This window comes from Xiphophorus couchianus, chromosome 23, assembly GCF_001444195.1.
Source record: "Xiphophorus couchianus chromosome 23, X_couchianus-1.0, whole genome shotgun sequence".
Taxonomy (NCBI): Eukaryota; Metazoa; Chordata; class Actinopteri; order Cyprinodontiformes; family Poeciliidae; genus Xiphophorus; species Xiphophorus couchianus.
In genome coordinates, this window is record NC_040250.1 from 20,723,578 (window position 1) to 20,740,471 (window position 16,894).

Genomic DNA, 16,894 nt, shown 5'->3' on the forward strand with positions numbered 1-16,894 from the left:
ATCCAAATAATCCATTAGAATTTGTGGATGAATTGGACAAAAATGTGAAGACGTTTTAGGGATGGGCGTTCGTTTGCAAGGTGCCCTAAATAATGTTCCTGTGATTCTTGAATGAATATTTCTGAATACCGCAGAAATAAAGGCAAAAAAGGGGTGTAAAGGGGGAAAAGTGGAACACTAAATTTAAGTATTCATGAGCATATTTCTCACGAGCTACAGTATATCAGCAATGATCCCTGTGAAAGTAACTTGAATAAAAACAGAATTGAAATTTATTGCTGTGCAGCAATCATAAATCTGCCTGGGGAACACAGGCGCATCCCTCGCTGCCGCCTCAAAAGCTTTATTAGAAGAAGCCATTTTACATTTGAGCATTTTACAGCATTCTGCCTATTAATTCCCACATAAATATGTATTATTCCAGACACAAGCAAATGCAGCGCAGTCTCCAAACCAGAAGGCTTTTTTGAAAACACACATTCATTATCTACCCTTGTTGGGGATCTTAACAAAGTCAGATAGATGTAAGATAAGGACATACACATGCCTTAATAGCCATGCATCAGGACACATTTCCAATATTTATCCGCACCCACTTACACTCACATATTTTAGAGCTTTCTAGAGCTGTTACATCTCGAGTGTCCTCCAGTCCCATTTTATCTGCTTTAATTAAATTAAATGTCATGAAACTCTCCGCTTGTCTCAACGTTTCCTCCAGTGTGATCGGTCAGGACAGGCTGAACATCCCGTTTAAAGGAATTCACCCTCAGCCCCTCGCAACACGATAACACATTGCTTTGCTCTGAGTCAAAACACGGGGTTGAACACATCAAATTTGCACCGAGCCGCCAGCAATCGGCAGCCTGCCTGTCTCATCCAGTCCAAACAGACCTGCGTTTATTCCCTCTCCCGCCTCCTGCAAGACGAAAAAGCCGGGCCACTTCTACCTGTGCAATTCACAGCTGGGGTTTACAGACAAATATATTGCAGGGCTTGATGCAACTGTAAGATTGCTCAATGAGACATAAATTGAAGCCCCCACGCAGCCGGTCGGGCTTTGCAGGAGCTCTTGTCCAGGCGCCTTGGGGCATTGTTTTCGTGCGGCTGCTCCAAGCCGTCACACAGATGGGGGCCGGAGGCTGCCGGAGGCTGGGGGGTGAGGGGAGAGGCTGGGTGGGAGGAAGGGGTAATGCAATTGCTTTTCAGCGCAGGTCCCTCTGGCAGCAGACAAACATCTCTGAACCAGCCAGGCAGCCTGTAATAAGCAACATGGTTGGTGCCACTGATTCCACTGTGGCTTAGAAGCCAACTGGAGTGCGACACGAGGCCACGGTTGAACATTTCAGCGGCCGGAATTTAAAAAACATCAGCAGACCCAGTTTGTTTTGTTTTGTTTTTTGTTTGTTGTTTTTTTTTTTTCAAAGGATTTCTTTCAAATGTCATGAGCTCTAACAAACATCCTAATTGGTTGTGTTTCCGCCCCCCGTCTTTCTTTGTGCAAGACCTAAGAAAGAACTTTGAGGAGGAGCCGCAGGGTAAAGAGGTGGCATTGGACCAGGAGGTGTTACTGCACTGCCATCCCCCCGAGGGAGTGCCACAAGCCGAGGTGAGACACAGATACAGAAGATATTTATAGGCTCACATCTAGCATCGTTTTACTCTTTCCTCTCCGAGAAGGCAGGTGGTGGGGGGCGCAAAGAGCAAAAAGTGTCTTTGCTGCATCTCTGAAGGAACAACCATCTCTGTATGGATAAATTATACCTCTAATTATTCCCTGTTATTGATTTATGATCTCTTCCGCATCTCTGAGAAGCCATATATCACATCATCTCGTCACATCACTCAGGATAGACTCGGAGGCTTCACTCCCCATTTGGCATCTCTAAAGGCCCGTCCATAATGAATGGCTCTATTTGTCTCACTCTCTCCTTATCTGGTTCTGTCTCTCTCCTCTCTTGTTCTGCTTGCATCGCTTTCTCTCCCCTCTCATATTTTGCCGGTGTGTGTTTAGAGGGCCAGAGTGGTGCCAGCTGTTTCACCTCATGTGCTGCATCCTCCCCGGTCCCAGATAGGCACTAACTGCTCTAATAACAACACAACAGGAGCTTCGGCTGCTAGCTCAGACAGCCCAGAGACGAGAGCCGGCAGACAAGCCAATCACAGCTCGACAGTGCAGGGACTGTTTGGAGAGAAATGGGAAGGAAGGTGCCAACCGCAGTTCAACAGAAAAGAACATCAGAGCAGAAGTCACCGCGGGAGAAAGCAGAGATAGCGCGCGCAAGAGGAAGAAAGCCCAATTATATGGCGTATCGCAACTGGCAGTAATACCAGCAACAATGCTGCCATACCATCGTTTCTCTGGAGACGGCACGGGGTCAAGTGAGAGCAGCAAAACAAGCGAGCCTGTCCGTGAATACACCAGGACGGGAATAACTTCAATTTTGTCTTCTGAAAGAGAAGCGAAGGCACTGCAGAGCATGATTGGCTTTGCTCACAGACCACCAGCAGCTGCAAAATAAAAGCGGCTCTCTTCACAGTATAAAGTAATACATTTTCCAATCAGTTGGCTATATGAGTGAAATTTGTTCCCAGCACCAAACCGGTCTTCATGTCCTTGTTTTGCATGTCATAGTCTGTCCTCTACATGATATCTGCTCACCGCAGAGCACGTTTCTGTTGATTTGAGCCGAGTTCTGACCGTGGAAATATGTTTTTCAGGTGGAGTGGCAGAGGAACGAGGATGTGCTCGACCCATTGAGCGACCCCAATTTTTTCATCACACCTGACAACAATCTTGTCATCAAAAAAGCCCGCCTTTTGGACACGGGCAACTACACGTGTGTGGCCAAAAACATCGTTGCTCGGCGCAAAAGCAACTCTGCCACGGTCCTGGTCTATGGTAGGTGATGATAACTTCTTTTAGCAGATGTTAAATGGTCTGGGTGCAATTTTTCTTCAAATTATGCAAACCAAGAAACTGCCCAAAGGAATCATTTCATGTTTACTTTCTTCTTGTATTCCACATTTCCACATTAACCTCTGTGTGCTCCCATGGATGAAACATACCGGGTTGCAGGTTTTCTGTTCATTGCGCAGTTACAGTGCCCACAAAAGGGTGTGTATCCCTTGAACTTTTTCTCATTTTGTTGTGTTACAACCACAAACCTCAGTGTATTTTATTGGTACCTTATCGGGTAGAACGACACAAACTAGCACAGTATTGATGAAGGAAAATGATCCATGATTTTATAATCTTTATTCAAATAAAAATAGGAGAAGTCTGGCATGTTCAATCCCCTGAGTTACATTGTGCAGAACCACCTTTCCATGCGACTGCAGCTGAAAGTCATGTGGGGTTTGTTTCTACCAGTTATTAATTTTTTGTTGGTTTTTTTTTTTCCATTTCTGCTTTGCAAATTAGCTGAAGCTCATTTGAACAGCATCTTTGAACATCGTTTTTTGAGTCTCTCTGTAGATTCTCACCTGGGTTTAAGTCTGGGCTTTGACTAGGTCATTCTAGCACATGAGCATACTTTAATTTAAACTGTTCCATTGTAACTCTGGTTGTATGTTTTCGGTCGTTGTCCTTCTGGAAAGTTAATCTCGGTGCCAGTGGCTCTAACTGGCTCTATTTCTGGACATAGTCTCCAACTTGAACGCTCAATCTCTGCATATTCTACAGAGTCACCATGGGCTTACCCATTAACGCTCTCATTGCTTCAGCCCGTCAGTTTAGTCTGGTGTTTAAGCATTCGTTATTGCTTTATTAACCTAACACTGGTTAAAATGTCAGCGACTTGCAACACCAGTTTGCTGTGTTTATTGGTCTTTTGATGCTTTTGATTCCCTAACAAGCTCCTGAGGCCTGAACAGAACAGCTGCATTTATAATCAAGTTAAATCACACACAATCTATGTACTAATTAGATATCATCTGAAGACAAAATATATGGGATTTTATTGAGCAGAATCAGAGAACAGGGGTGTGATGCAGGGCACACACACAACATTTGAAATATGTGCCATTTATTAAACTCATTAATGTTTCTGGTTATAATGTGATAAACTGGGGCAAAGTTCAAGGAGTACAACTATTTTTTGGGAGGCACTGTGTCCATATTTTGTGCTGTAATAACTACAAAGTAGAGCATTACAAATGAGTGACATATGGTGGCAGCTTGCACCGTCAGCTCCACATTTTCCACCAAGCAATAAATTTTGCTAGTATAGCTGGACGTTAATTACACCAACTTAAAAGCTTCTGGCAGCCATTCTTATAAAAGCTGGCAATATTGGATTCCATGGCTGCCATCTTCCTCCCTCTTTGTTGTGGATCCAGTAAGAGAAAAGAAATTGAATTAACAGCAAACTGTAAATAATGACTACGCCTGATAAGCCAAGTGACCTTTATTAAAATGCAGAGAACCCCCATATTTGTTATCACAGATGGTTCCAAGTCTAGAACACAATGGAAGCATCCATACATTACAGACCATCTTTATTCTCTCCTGGATACAAATGGGGCACTAAAATCTCTTGGGGAATTTCTCACAAACCCACTTTATGAAAGAAAAATGAATATTTAGAAACAATGCCTTAGTCATAGGTTGTTCCTGTTGTGGCTTCCTAAACAATACCGCCTGGGGTTACAGTAAAGTTAGAAAACTCTGTGAATTTTAGTTACAAACTGATAATAACCCGAAAAATATGAAACACTATTGCATATACAGAAAAGAAAGCATACTTTCCTTCTAGTTCAGGTTTTAAGATTATTTAGATCTATCCCCAAATGTCAAAGACAAACTACAAATTTATGAAAAAACAAACCTTAACTACAAAATCTTGAAGTAGTGTTTTTTATTTTTCTCCTGTATGACTTGATTAATCATTCTCAATGCTCTGGAGAAAAATGTTCTTAGTCTTTACAATGTTTTCAGTTCACTGAGGTCTGACTAAAATACTTTAATTTAGCCAAAGTTTAGACTTTCAATGTAGCCGTGGTTACTCTTCAGTTTGTTTCTTTTTCAGATATTTTCTTGAAGCTTAAGATTTTTTAAAGATGTATTCATTATAATTTCTCCGGATGCAAATTGACACATTTTAAATATGGATTGTTAATTCAAATTGCAGTAGAAAACTCCGAACTTCATTAAAAGAAGAAAGTTTTAAAAAAGTTCATGTGAACAGATGTTTGGAGAATTAAAAGACACTCCAGGTGTGGCATAAAACACAATTTTACCGATTAGTTCTCAGGAGTTGCATTTCTAAAGGACAAATAAACACATCCGCACTTTAGTGAAGGTGTTACTTTGGCAGATTTTAAGTGGAAAGTCCACATTCTGCAGACAGGGTGTGAAAGTTTGTGCTTGTAGGTGTGTGTGTGTGTGGGGGGAGGGGGGGGTATGTGTGTCTTTGAAGCAAAAATGGCAACACGAAAACAGGTGACAGCAATTTGAGGTGAGCTGTGTTTTTATAGTTCACACATATGTGTGCTGCCGTGGGCAGGTACGTACACAACACCAGTTCAACAAAGGGATGCATTGCTGCTGTGAAATACAGCAATACCTGTTGTACTGCAGGCATGCCATAAAAAATACCTGCATATTTGTTTCCCATTTACACACTTTTTTCCGCATGAACATGCTTTTATTATGTCATTATTTTATACTTTTGCTCAGAAAAATCAAAGGGTTTGATTTTGTCCTGCTCTCACTCAAACTATTTATAATGAGACTATTACAAGAAACAGAAAAAAACATGTTTATTTCAGAAGATTTAGATCAACCCTATTCAATTAAAGAGCAGATTAAATTGCACAGGTCTCAGATTAATGTTGCTCTAAAAGATTTATGGTCCTTTTTCTTTTCAGTCTGCTAAAGCTCACAGTGAAATCTCACCAGATTTAGGGTGGAAGGATGTTTAAAGAGTGAAGATATTTTGCTAGAAGCCGTGATAGATAAATGAAAACATTTAGTAAGGTACTTTCTCTAATCTGTAAAACACTTCATATAGTTATATATAAACTATCTTAAGAAAAGAAGCAGATAGAACGATGCTATCTGACATTTGTAACTTTATTTAAAATATTTTTTCTTAATTTTTCCTCCTATATCTTTACATATGTATGATGTGCATCAGTTAGAGACCCACTACTTGACGATTGGTAATCACAGTGTGACTCAACACCACGTAAAATGCAATACCCAACCAAATATTGCATCAAAGCAGTCCTTTGCAACTCTTGTGTTGTAAACATTGATTGTGTTATGATCATGTCAATTCCATATATTGTGCCGGTTGAGTCCTATTCAACTTTTATCTATGTTGGAGGCATGAAAGTCTAACACTCATTTCACATTATTTCCAAGTGGCAACTTTTTTGGGAAAATTATTAAGTAATAGTTATTTCAGTACCTATCAGATAAAATGTCATTGAGAGGAACTTTTTCAAGGTTTTCATCTTTTATTCTGTCAAAACTATGCAAACTCTAAAGTTGGTAAAAATGTTGAAATAGTAGTTTTGAACATCAGTTAAAGTGGCTTAAAAGTGAAGAAATCATTTTCACTCTGAATGGCTTCAAAAGAAAGATGTCATGTGCTCCATTGAGCCACAGGCATTAAAACATTACAAAAGCTCAATTATGACTGGTGTTGATTATAATTGATTAGGTTGTTGTTAAAGGGAATATAGTGCTTAATTTACTGTGGAGGAAAGAGCATTCACGCTCCTATTGTTCGCCTCTATAGCGGGCTCAAACAGTCCTTTTCATTCGTTGGTCCAATAAATTATGAAAGAATGATGCAGGAGGCCATGTGTACAACTTCCCTCTCATCTCAATATGTGCTTGATAAAATGAGTCATATCAGTTGAGGATACATCAGAACAGAGGAAATTGTTCCTCTACCTGCAGACTTGGTTCTGATGTTCCTGTATCTTTACCTTGCAGCAAACCATTTATCGTGCAGCATCTCTGTCCACGATTTTAGTTAATCTACCTAGCGGTAGCAACTGATAATAACTTCTACTTTTCTAAGGCTGCTCAACAGGGGGGCCAGAGATGCATTTTAACAAGACCCGGCTGGTGTGACTGCACTCGGTGCTAAGAGGTAATCAGAGGCCGAGTTGCCTGGCAATTTACCTCGCTGTGACGAGCAATCAATTGCATAGAGAGGGCAAGGAAATGATTCAGCCCCGACAAGCGCAGAGAGTTAAGGGGAAATTACGAAGGGAGTATGTACAGAGAGGCAATGACAGTGCCGCTCAGGTCAATAAATCAGGAAACTGTGTAGCTCATAGGCTGAAGGAAACACGGTAGATGCTGGGAAAGAAGCTGCATGATTTGATGTAATCACCTGCCATGATTGAGAGGCGCTCAACAGTATCAGTTACATGATAATTGACACTTAAAGTTTAGAACAGGAGCAATGGTTTAGCAAATAGCTGCAGTAATAGGAATTCGGTGTTTAAAGTTCATGAAATGCTTGAACTCTAGGCTTTGTTTGAATAATGTCGTAAAATCAGTTTGTCATCGGTGGTTTAAAGTATCTGGCAAAAAAAGTATTCATGCCCCTTAGACATTTTCCCATTTTTGCTGTAGTACAACCACATATCTTTACATATTTTACTGGGCTTTTATGTAATAGATCAGCACAAAGAAGTGCATGATTGTGAGGTAGAACAAAAATCATTATAGTCTGAACATGGTATTTGCCTCATTTAAGCTGATACCCTTAAGCAAAATCAAGTGCAACTAATTGCCTTTAGAAATTACCTCATTAGTAAACAGAGGGCACTTGTTTGCAAGACCTGGCTGTCAGAGAAGCCCATAGTGACTCTGGAGGAGCTGCTGACATCCACAACTGAGGCAGGAGACTCTGTCAATATGACAACTATTAGTCATGTGTGGCAAACATCTTTGTTTTATAAAGTGTGGAAAGAAAAAGATTGCTGAGAGAGATAAATCAAAGGTGTATTTCACCTTTCACAAAGCACTTCATTAAGATGGTTTTCGCTCTGTTTATCGTGTTAAAAGGCCAAGTAACAGGGGGCGTCCCTGACTTGTCAAGAAAGGGAGTCAGAACCTTGTATCAGCTGACTTGTGAAGGGGTAAAACGACAGTGCTGCTCGAGTGTGTGATACAGCAATTACAGGCAATCTGGACGGCCAGCTGGCTAGGAGAATTAAGGCAAAACACAAACACTATCACTGTGGGCGTTTGACTTACATGGAACAAGTTGAGCTGACTTTCACAAAAAAACAGATCACTGGATCTTAGTTTGGTACAATTTCATAAAAGCTGGTTTCGGTTATGCTCGTAAATAAAAACAAAAAGCTGTAACACGCCGCAAATGTACTTAATGTTTTAGGAGTTTTCTGACACTCATTTCATGCTCAACACTTTATATTGACCCTGAGAAACTCAACTCCATGGCTCTTTAAGTTCTGCAATAAGTTTGATTCATAATTTATGAATGACCAGAGGGAGCTCAAGTCATCTGTACAAATTCATTGCAAAACTGTTTTAAAAGAGATGCCACTTTTTTTTTTTTTTTTTTTTTCATCTGCTTCAAGCTGTCAGCCACATGTTATACAAGGCACTCTGGGCAAAAGAGGGGAAAATGTAACTTTTTGGCCTACATAGTTGTTATCTGTGACAGAAAAGCCTGAAGCGGCCATCCCCACTGTGGCTCTTGGTGGTGGCAGCTTCATGATGTAGGGATGAATTTCTTCAATACTCAATGAAATGCTACTCAGAGTTAATAAACACATGTACGTGACACACTTTCCAGACTTTTAATTGTATCATTTCTTCCTTGTTTAGTTTAATTTAGTTTCTAGTCTATTTAAAAGAATAGTACAATACATATGAACGTACATTTAAATACATGAGAATATAGCCAAGTGGCTAATTTCCATCTCTAGTCCCATTGGAAAATTTGTGTTAAAACACAAATAATAAAAACAAGGATGGAAACAAGAGTTATATCACTCTGAAGTTAAATGTATATAAGCAACCATTAAAGCCATACACATCAATCAACATCAATGGTGATATTTTTGAAGAGTCTGCTTTTAAGATGATTTCTACTGTATATGAAATGAGACGTAAAAAGTCCCTTATGTTGTTCAGGATTGTACTCCGACAATGGGTCTCACCCTCTATTCTTTATTCTTTTGAATAAATTGTTGTAATAGAGGTGGAGCAGAGCCATGAAGTATTTTATAAACCAAGACAGAAAATGTTATTCTAACTTAGTTGTTTATGTTTTAGGAGTATGTGAGATTATCTACACCATTAGATTTATTATCTAACACATTGATGCACAATTTTAAGTGATTTACAACAACTTGTTGTACAAGTCATATGAATCAAAGTCACCAAAGTATAACTTGCTGTGCTTTAAGTTTATTAATTACTTATATTGGAAAAAATATTAGCTATGTAAACTTAATAGTTTCCATCTTGGAGTTGTGAGCTCCTTTGTTTGTTTGATTAGCATAAAATGCCAAGCATTGAAGTTTGTGGATGTGACATGACTAAATGTGGAAAAAAAAAAACATTCAAAGTTTTTGGGGGACACTGTAATTTAAAATTATATTTCACTAATCGTTTGGTCTTCCAAATAGAAAAATCATCACCAAGAGCTGTAAAAATTCTGACTTTATGAAAACGGTCAAATATAATATTAGTTTTAACATCACCAGCTGCAGCAACTGTGTTAGTCTGGTCTGGCAAGTTGCTTGGTTATACTCCGCTTCCTATTGAGTCATTTTGTTTTCACTGTTTGGCTGTAATTCCAGCACACATGCAGGAAGCAGCCAACTCTGCTCCTGCTCCTCCATGTGTTCACCTTTCTGTGTGGAGCCTAGCAGTGTACAGGCAGTCACGATTTTTCAAATGTAGCACACCTCTTTTTATTTCTGCATGTCGGGTAAACCTGGCTGCTCTGTTCCTTCATCCATCCATCCCTTCCTCCCTCCTTCCATTCAACCTTCCCTTCTTCCTTACCGCTCCCCCCCTACTTCCCCCCACCTTCCTCCTCCTCCTCCTCCTCCTCCTCTCGGCACCGGTCTGACAGTCAATGGTGGCTGGTCCACATGGACCACCTGGTCGTCCTGCAGCGCTGTGTGCGGGCGTGGCTGGCAGAAGAGGAGCCGGAGCTGCACCAATCCCACGCCACTGAACGGAGGCACATCCTGTGAGGGGCAGAACGTCCAGAAAAGTGCCTGCGTGGCCACCTGTCCAGGTAACTCCCAGGCAGCCCTGTTTGTCCTGTGGCATTGGCTTCTTGTGGCTTATTTGCATTTTCTTCTTTCATTGCTTTTTTTTTGCATCAATAAGTCATCAATTCATTCTTTTCCCTGCCCTTTCGCACTGTACCTCTGCACTGTAGCATTTTCTATTTATTTTTTTATATGGCCAGCTTTTGTTGCCTTTTGCAATTAGAGCGCTTGCACAGCAATCCTGCTAGGGATTTAATACTATCACATGTTGTTTGCATCATCAGCTGCACTGTGAATAGGCTTAATTTTTATTTCAGCTCCCGCCACCCATACACATAGACACAGCCTTGGCTTTGTGTCGCACTCACCAGAGCAATTGTTGTTATTTCCTGTTCAAGCTGCTACTTAAAATGTGTGGGGAAAAAAATAAATAAATAAAAAAATCTGAATTATGGGAGCTTGCGTGCTATGTTTATGTGAGAGGAGTTAAGGGGAATTTCATTTGCTGGCTCAGTCTCCCCTGTGAGAGCGTCTGAGAGGCAGAGAGCGTCGTGGCTGATAGTGAGCAACACTTATTGATCTCTGGGAGCCTGAGATGGAAGTCAAGCTGCCTCATTTGCTGGTTCGCATTAGAAACCCCTGACAGGGGAGAGACCTGGACAGGAAAATGAAGGAGGAAGGTGGAAGCAGGGATAGAAACAGGTGGAATCAGATATAACGTCGGAAAGAAAAGGAGAGAGACGCTGGGAATGGAGCCGGGTGTTTGGCTCTGACAGGGAGCCGGGGCCACGCTGACCGCAGGAGAAATCTCCCACGGTCTGTAAATATCAGAGAAGGAAATACGACACCTTTGACAAGGGGGGGAGAAGGAGGACGGGCTTCGTCTTGCTGCCTAAAACTGAGGCTATCTTCCTCAGCGATCAAGGCATTCTGTTACACATCTCCCATGTAAAGACATCACTACATGTCAAGGATGAGTGTAAGTAACATGGCTCACTGGAATACAGCGGGAGGAGGAAGACAGAGGAAACACAAATGCACGACGCAGCGCCGGGATGTGAACAGAGTCTGAATTATTAGAGCCGAAGAAACTAGTAATGGAATTAGAATTAGAGCGGTGCCCAGGGATGCTTGACTTTCCTCCACAGCAAAGCAGGCTACTGACCTCCATGAGCTTAAAGAGATTAATGTCAGTCCAAGCTGCTATTGTTAGACCAAACCGCTTCCTCCTTCATCTTCCTCCTGCTCCTCAAGGAGAAAGAGTGTAATTCCCACCAAAAGGGAGCTATGGCAAAAAAAACAAAAACTGCATTGTGTCCGGCAAACATGTTTTTACAGAGACTTTTGGGAGAGAAAGAAGTCATGTTTTTCCTGTTGATGAGAGATGCTAGGGCAACATGACCCCACTTACAACTGTCAGTCCCGGTGTTTGGCAACAGAGCGTGGTCTCTGGCTGCGATTCTCACATTTATTCGTCTGAGTTGGTGGCATCAGTAACACTGACAGGCCCAGCTGTCTGCAGCTGGCCAGAGCCGGCAACACCAGCGGCTGTGGATGCTGGGATGCTGTTTCCCAAGGAGCGCCGAAGCCTTCATGTAAGCAGAGGCATTAACGGAATCAGATCTCCCACATTAAACCCCTTTTTGTTTCATCAGCCAAATGGTTTACAAACGAATGAATCATGAGCTTAAACGCATGACCAGACACTCTCATACAACAGTCGCACTCAGCAAGAAGCAGCCGTCCAGCCTTGCAGTGTGTGAGCGAGAGAGCATCGCCACTTACTGCAGAACAACTTCAATAATCGCTGCGCGTATAGCCTTCACAGGTCTAGATAGTGATTTAAGTCCATCTCTGAAAGAGACTTGAGAAGAGCGGGTCACATGGAGAGCTGTAACGCCGCAGATAGACATCGTGTTATTTATTCAGACACTGCCGACATTTGGATTCAGAAGTAGTGCTCTTTATTTTTTTATGCCAGCCTTGAGAGGGGGGGGGGGGTTTCTCCACAGCTGCTTTGTTTTTGAGTTGCGTTGTTAAAAATTACATGATTTAAAGCTGGTCTGCTTTCAAGACTTCATCAGTTATCTAAACTTGGAATTTGCTGTTGATTATTAGCTCTCTGGTGTGCTTAACTTCCAGTGTACGGTGCCATGCAAAAGTGTTCACACCCCTTGCACTTCTTCACATATTCCCTCTCACTACAACCACAAACCTTAGTGTATTAACCTGGATTTTCTGTGATGAACTAGAACAAAGTAGGGCATGTTGGTGAAGGCTAGGGAGAATTATGTTCTTTTTCTAGTGCGCATTTGTATTCAAAGTCCATTGTAAACAATTGACCTCAAATGTCACCTTATTAGTACATTTTTGTAGGAGGCTGCAAAAGATTTGAGACTTCGTTATATGTTTACTTTCCAGTGGGACAGTGACCCACATTCTTGCACCTTCTTTTCATAAGCTTAAAGTGTTTTGAAAAGAATATTAGGTTCTGGGCTGCTGCGATTGCATCTATGTGTTGACTAGGCATCAATTATGGAACACATTTTTTATATTAAAAAATATTATTTGATTCATATTCAAGAAAACATTTGGAAACTATGTTTTCTTTTCTGATCTTTTCATAATTTTGTTCTATTTTATGTTTTTTTGCCACAAAATGATTGCAATAAAATATATTAGAAATGTTCAGCTGTAACGCAACAAAATATAATAAATATATAAAAACTTTTGCAATACACTAGTTTGGTTTTATTTTAGCAGCTTGTGCTACATATTTATTGTCTTTTTTTTTGTCGGCCTGGCCATTCCCAGTTTCACTGTAACTATTCTTTTAAATTGTTTTATGTCGATAAAAACCCGACGGGGACGGGCATCGCAAATTAGCTGAGGCTATAAATGTTTATGGTGTTCTGTTTGTGTTTATACTTAACTCTTGTCCCCATGCAAATAAACAGTAAAGAAAGAAACATTCCTATTGTTCAGCCAAGTCTTCATGTGTATTTCTGGTTGATGTGCTCGGGCTCGACTGCTGTCACCTTTTAAAAGTAACATGGTTTCTTCTGAGCAGGTCAGCCGCAGAGGCATATTCTTATACGCATACATTATGGATCATCTTCCACAGCCTGGCACCATCAATAACAAAACTGTCCACACGTCTGTTCGCGATGACTCTTGTGTCTAAATGCGAGCTCCCACCTCTCATTGGAAACGTGCGAAGCCATGGAGGCTCATCTGTATTTTTGTCTGAGTCTCCAAAGTGTTTAATGAGAGTTGGCGGAGGCCTGCGTGGCGGATCAGATGGGCTCCTTGCTGAGAGAGACGCGGGGAGCTGTGGAGGAGGCTGAGGCTAAAGCCTGAGGCTGAGGCAGAGCAGATCAACACTTGAGACAGCGAGTAGCCAAACTATGCCAGAGCTCATCTCATTTGACCCCCCCTCCCCTCTTTTCCTTTTCTCTTGTCTCCATCCCAGCACATCCCACTGAAATATCCCACATAATACAGCAGTCCATCCCTCACCCTCTTATTGACTGTGCCCCTGCACCGACTTGTGGTCAGAGCCAACAGTAGTGGCAAAATGTCAGATCATGCCAACATTTCCAACAAAGACTCACATCCCCGCAGCCAATAGCTAACAGTTAGTCACCAGTTTTTGGAAGGCAGCAAGATGAACGGAGCCGCCGCCTGAGCTGAGAGCAAACACCAAACAACCTGAAGAGGTTTCTAACTTGAGTGAATCATTTAAAAATGGCAACGATCCCTCTGGCTTGCCAGCGGAGTCGGGAGAATTCAGCAAGATGGAAAATAAATAGACTCGGAGCTGGTGTGCTTGTGCGCGCCCGCCTTCGTGTCTGCGTCTGTTCGCGGATGAGTCCTGCACATGTCCCCATATGTCTTGTTTCTGCACTGCAGGCGAAAGTCTAATTGTACTTTGGAAGTACGTTCTCGTGCGTTTGTAAAAAATTGTCCTAGATTGTTCTGCAGATTGCACATTTTATCCATAGAATAAATGAAGGCGGTGAGTAATAAATGTGGCAGCCGAGCACATTAATTTGATGCAAAAAGACGGTGGCCATCTGGTGACAGACTTGCATCATTTTTAATCATTTGGTGCCTTTCATTTTAAGCCCACTCTCCTTCATATCTCACCCTGTCTCACTTTGGTTTATATCTCTGCTTCACACAACACAAAAGAGTGAACTCAGCCTTTTGTGTTTTTGATCAGCAAGAAATTATATTAAAGTAGTCGAAATTGCACATCAACATTATGTTGCTACTAACCATCAGATCGGTTTTATTTCTGCTATGTGCAGAAGTAAAAAGCCTTTATTCCTTTTTTTCAATCAGCCTTTTGATGCCTGGGATCAGCAGCGGGACGTGTGCACACATGTGCGCTGACAGGACAGTGGGAGCAGAGGGACAACCTGCTGGTCTCAGTGGTACTTGTCCACGTCCCCGTGTTTCCTTCAAGGACACAGAAACCATAGGCGTTCAGCGATCTCGAGCTGCGTCCGTCAGCAGCCATTGTCATTTTGAACAGCGGAGTCTCAACCAGGCCCTCCCACTGACCTGTGGAGAATGGTCGGATTCTTTTTGCTTCTACACTTGGCAACGTGTCCAAATGGGGGGGGGAGGGTGCCACTGGGTTATTGTATTACTGTACCTCCTCAGAGACCCGCCTGACCTGAAACCTGCGGCGCTGCGAGATTGAAAATCAGCTAAGGTGCCTTTTGCTGTGGAAGTAACAATCTCCTTCTGGGGATTTAAATTGGAAAACCATGGCTTTGGATTAGTTTTTTCATGGAGCTTGACAAATTAAAAAGAAAAGATCTGTTAGTTGGTTTTCTCATATCTGTAATTGCTGCGTCTTACTGTCGTTTTATGCTCTCCATACGCTGCTTGCTTTCACGCTCAATCGTGTGGCACGCATTCAGAGTCAGCCAGTCGAGGCTCGTCCTTGCATCCTTGTCTTTACGTTTGATTCTCGTCAGGTTTGGGTGCCGGTGCTCGTCTCATATCTGCATCGTCTAGCATCGCTTTTTAGGTCCACGTCGCTCTCCTTGTTTGAAAATGTCATTTGCATGGTCATTAGTTTTGCTTTGCGTTGGAAAAGGGAGAAGAAGAATTCCATCATCTCATCAGGGCAGATGTTGATCTCATCTCTTTATTTCACAGCCATGTGGATAAACTGAGGGGCAACATAATATATTCATTAGGATGTAATTTGCTATTCAATCATTTTCATTCCCGGCCTGGACAATGAGCCCACTGGCCCACGGATGGGTCTACTCAATGCCAAACAAGGACAATTATCTGATTGGTTCTGCTCTTGCTGCCAAATTGATCTGACTGCAAAAAGAATCCAGGCTGTGTCAGCATCCCGCCACACACACCCCTACACCCCTGCACACACAAAGCAAGCAGGGTAGTGCTAAAGTTTTTCTTGTAGCCATTTGAAAAAAACCCCCAAAAAAACATACATAAGTATACCGTATTTTTATTTTCTATTTGTACTTACGAACTAAGCATAATTTGCTTTTCACTTGGTTTTCCAAATTAAGATTAATACAAATTTGAAAGATTTTGCCATCTCACTTATGTTTCATCAACCAAAGACTCGTGAACTGCCAGGGGAGTGATCGGCTTTCTGGGAATCGTTCCCCTTGTTCTCTTTATTGCCAAGATTAATGAACACGAGGGTTTTCCAAGCCTCTGGTCAGTCGGGGGTGGGGTCACCACTGTCACAGAGGTGTGCCTCAACTTTGTGTGTGTGTGCAGAAGAACGTCATCAGGTCCCCTTCATCTTTGCGTTTGGGAAAGAGAGCGAGACAGAGGTGTTTTTTTCCCCCCATGAGAGCTCATTACTGCTCTTTTTCCCATTAGCCGAACGGTAACCTTCTCCCGGCCCAGCGCTGTGTCACTCTCAATATCACTCTCAGCCACCACCTCCACTGGCCACAATGCCAAATTACCCCCTCCTTTGTGAAATGGCCTCCTTCTCTGTGTGAAGAAAAGGCCGGCTGATATTTCTTACAGCCGGCCGTGCACACAACTATTACCGGCCCATTTTCATTTGTCTCATTTTGCTTGTGCTGATGATGGGCTGTTTGAAGTTGTGACTGGCCTGCAGCTGTAATGTACTCTCTTCTCAGCTCATAATAGCACCACCTGTATTGTGTTTTGCATCCAGTTGCGCTGCAGGCGGCATCACAGTTGCTACAGTAACGTCTTGTTTGACTAAGTAATCAAACCAAAGCACGTTTGTTTCTTTCACAAATGTACATTTACTAAAGAAACTTGGATTAGGACTATAGGGCCTTGCAGAAGCATTCTTCACGTTAAAACCACTGTTTCTCATATTTAATCAAATTTCAGTGTGATAGACCAACACAAAGTAGTGCATAATTGTTTAATTGAAGGGAAAATGATAGAAATGTGAAATGCAATTGTAAGTCTTGTTTTAGTCTGATACTCTTAATCACATTCAGTGCAAATGATTTAATTCATAAGTCAACCAAAGAGAGTATGACACAACTGCAATCCTGCCAGATCATTGCCCTTCATTAAAACTGAGAAGCTCATGGCATCTCTAAAAGAGATTAAATAATCCAGATTATGTTTACGGAAGAATTGCATTTTTAAAAGAATCCAGTGTTGAAGGAAAGCT

The 16,894-nt window shown here is 41.8% G+C and overlaps 1 protein-coding gene across 4 annotated transcripts in view; it reads left to right on the plus strand.

Annotated features, from left to right (window-relative positions):
• The window catches only part of unc5a (unc-5 netrin receptor A), a 176,443-nt gene that overhangs the window by 120,865 nt on the left and 38,684 nt on the right, over positions 1–16,894 (plus strand). For 2 of the 4 annotated variants that reach the window (XM_028009727.1, XM_028009728.1), the window contains exons 4-6: positions 1,506–1,609; positions 2,722–2,902; positions 10,083–10,250. In XM_028009727.1, coding sequence (XP_027865528.1) covers positions 1,506–1,609; positions 2,722–2,902; positions 10,083–10,250 — 453 coding nt within the window. The remainder of the gene's footprint in view (positions 1–1,505; positions 1,610–2,721; positions 2,903–10,082; positions 10,251–16,894) is intronic. The other 2 variants (XM_028009729.1, XM_028009731.1) reach the window with 1 other exon arrangement.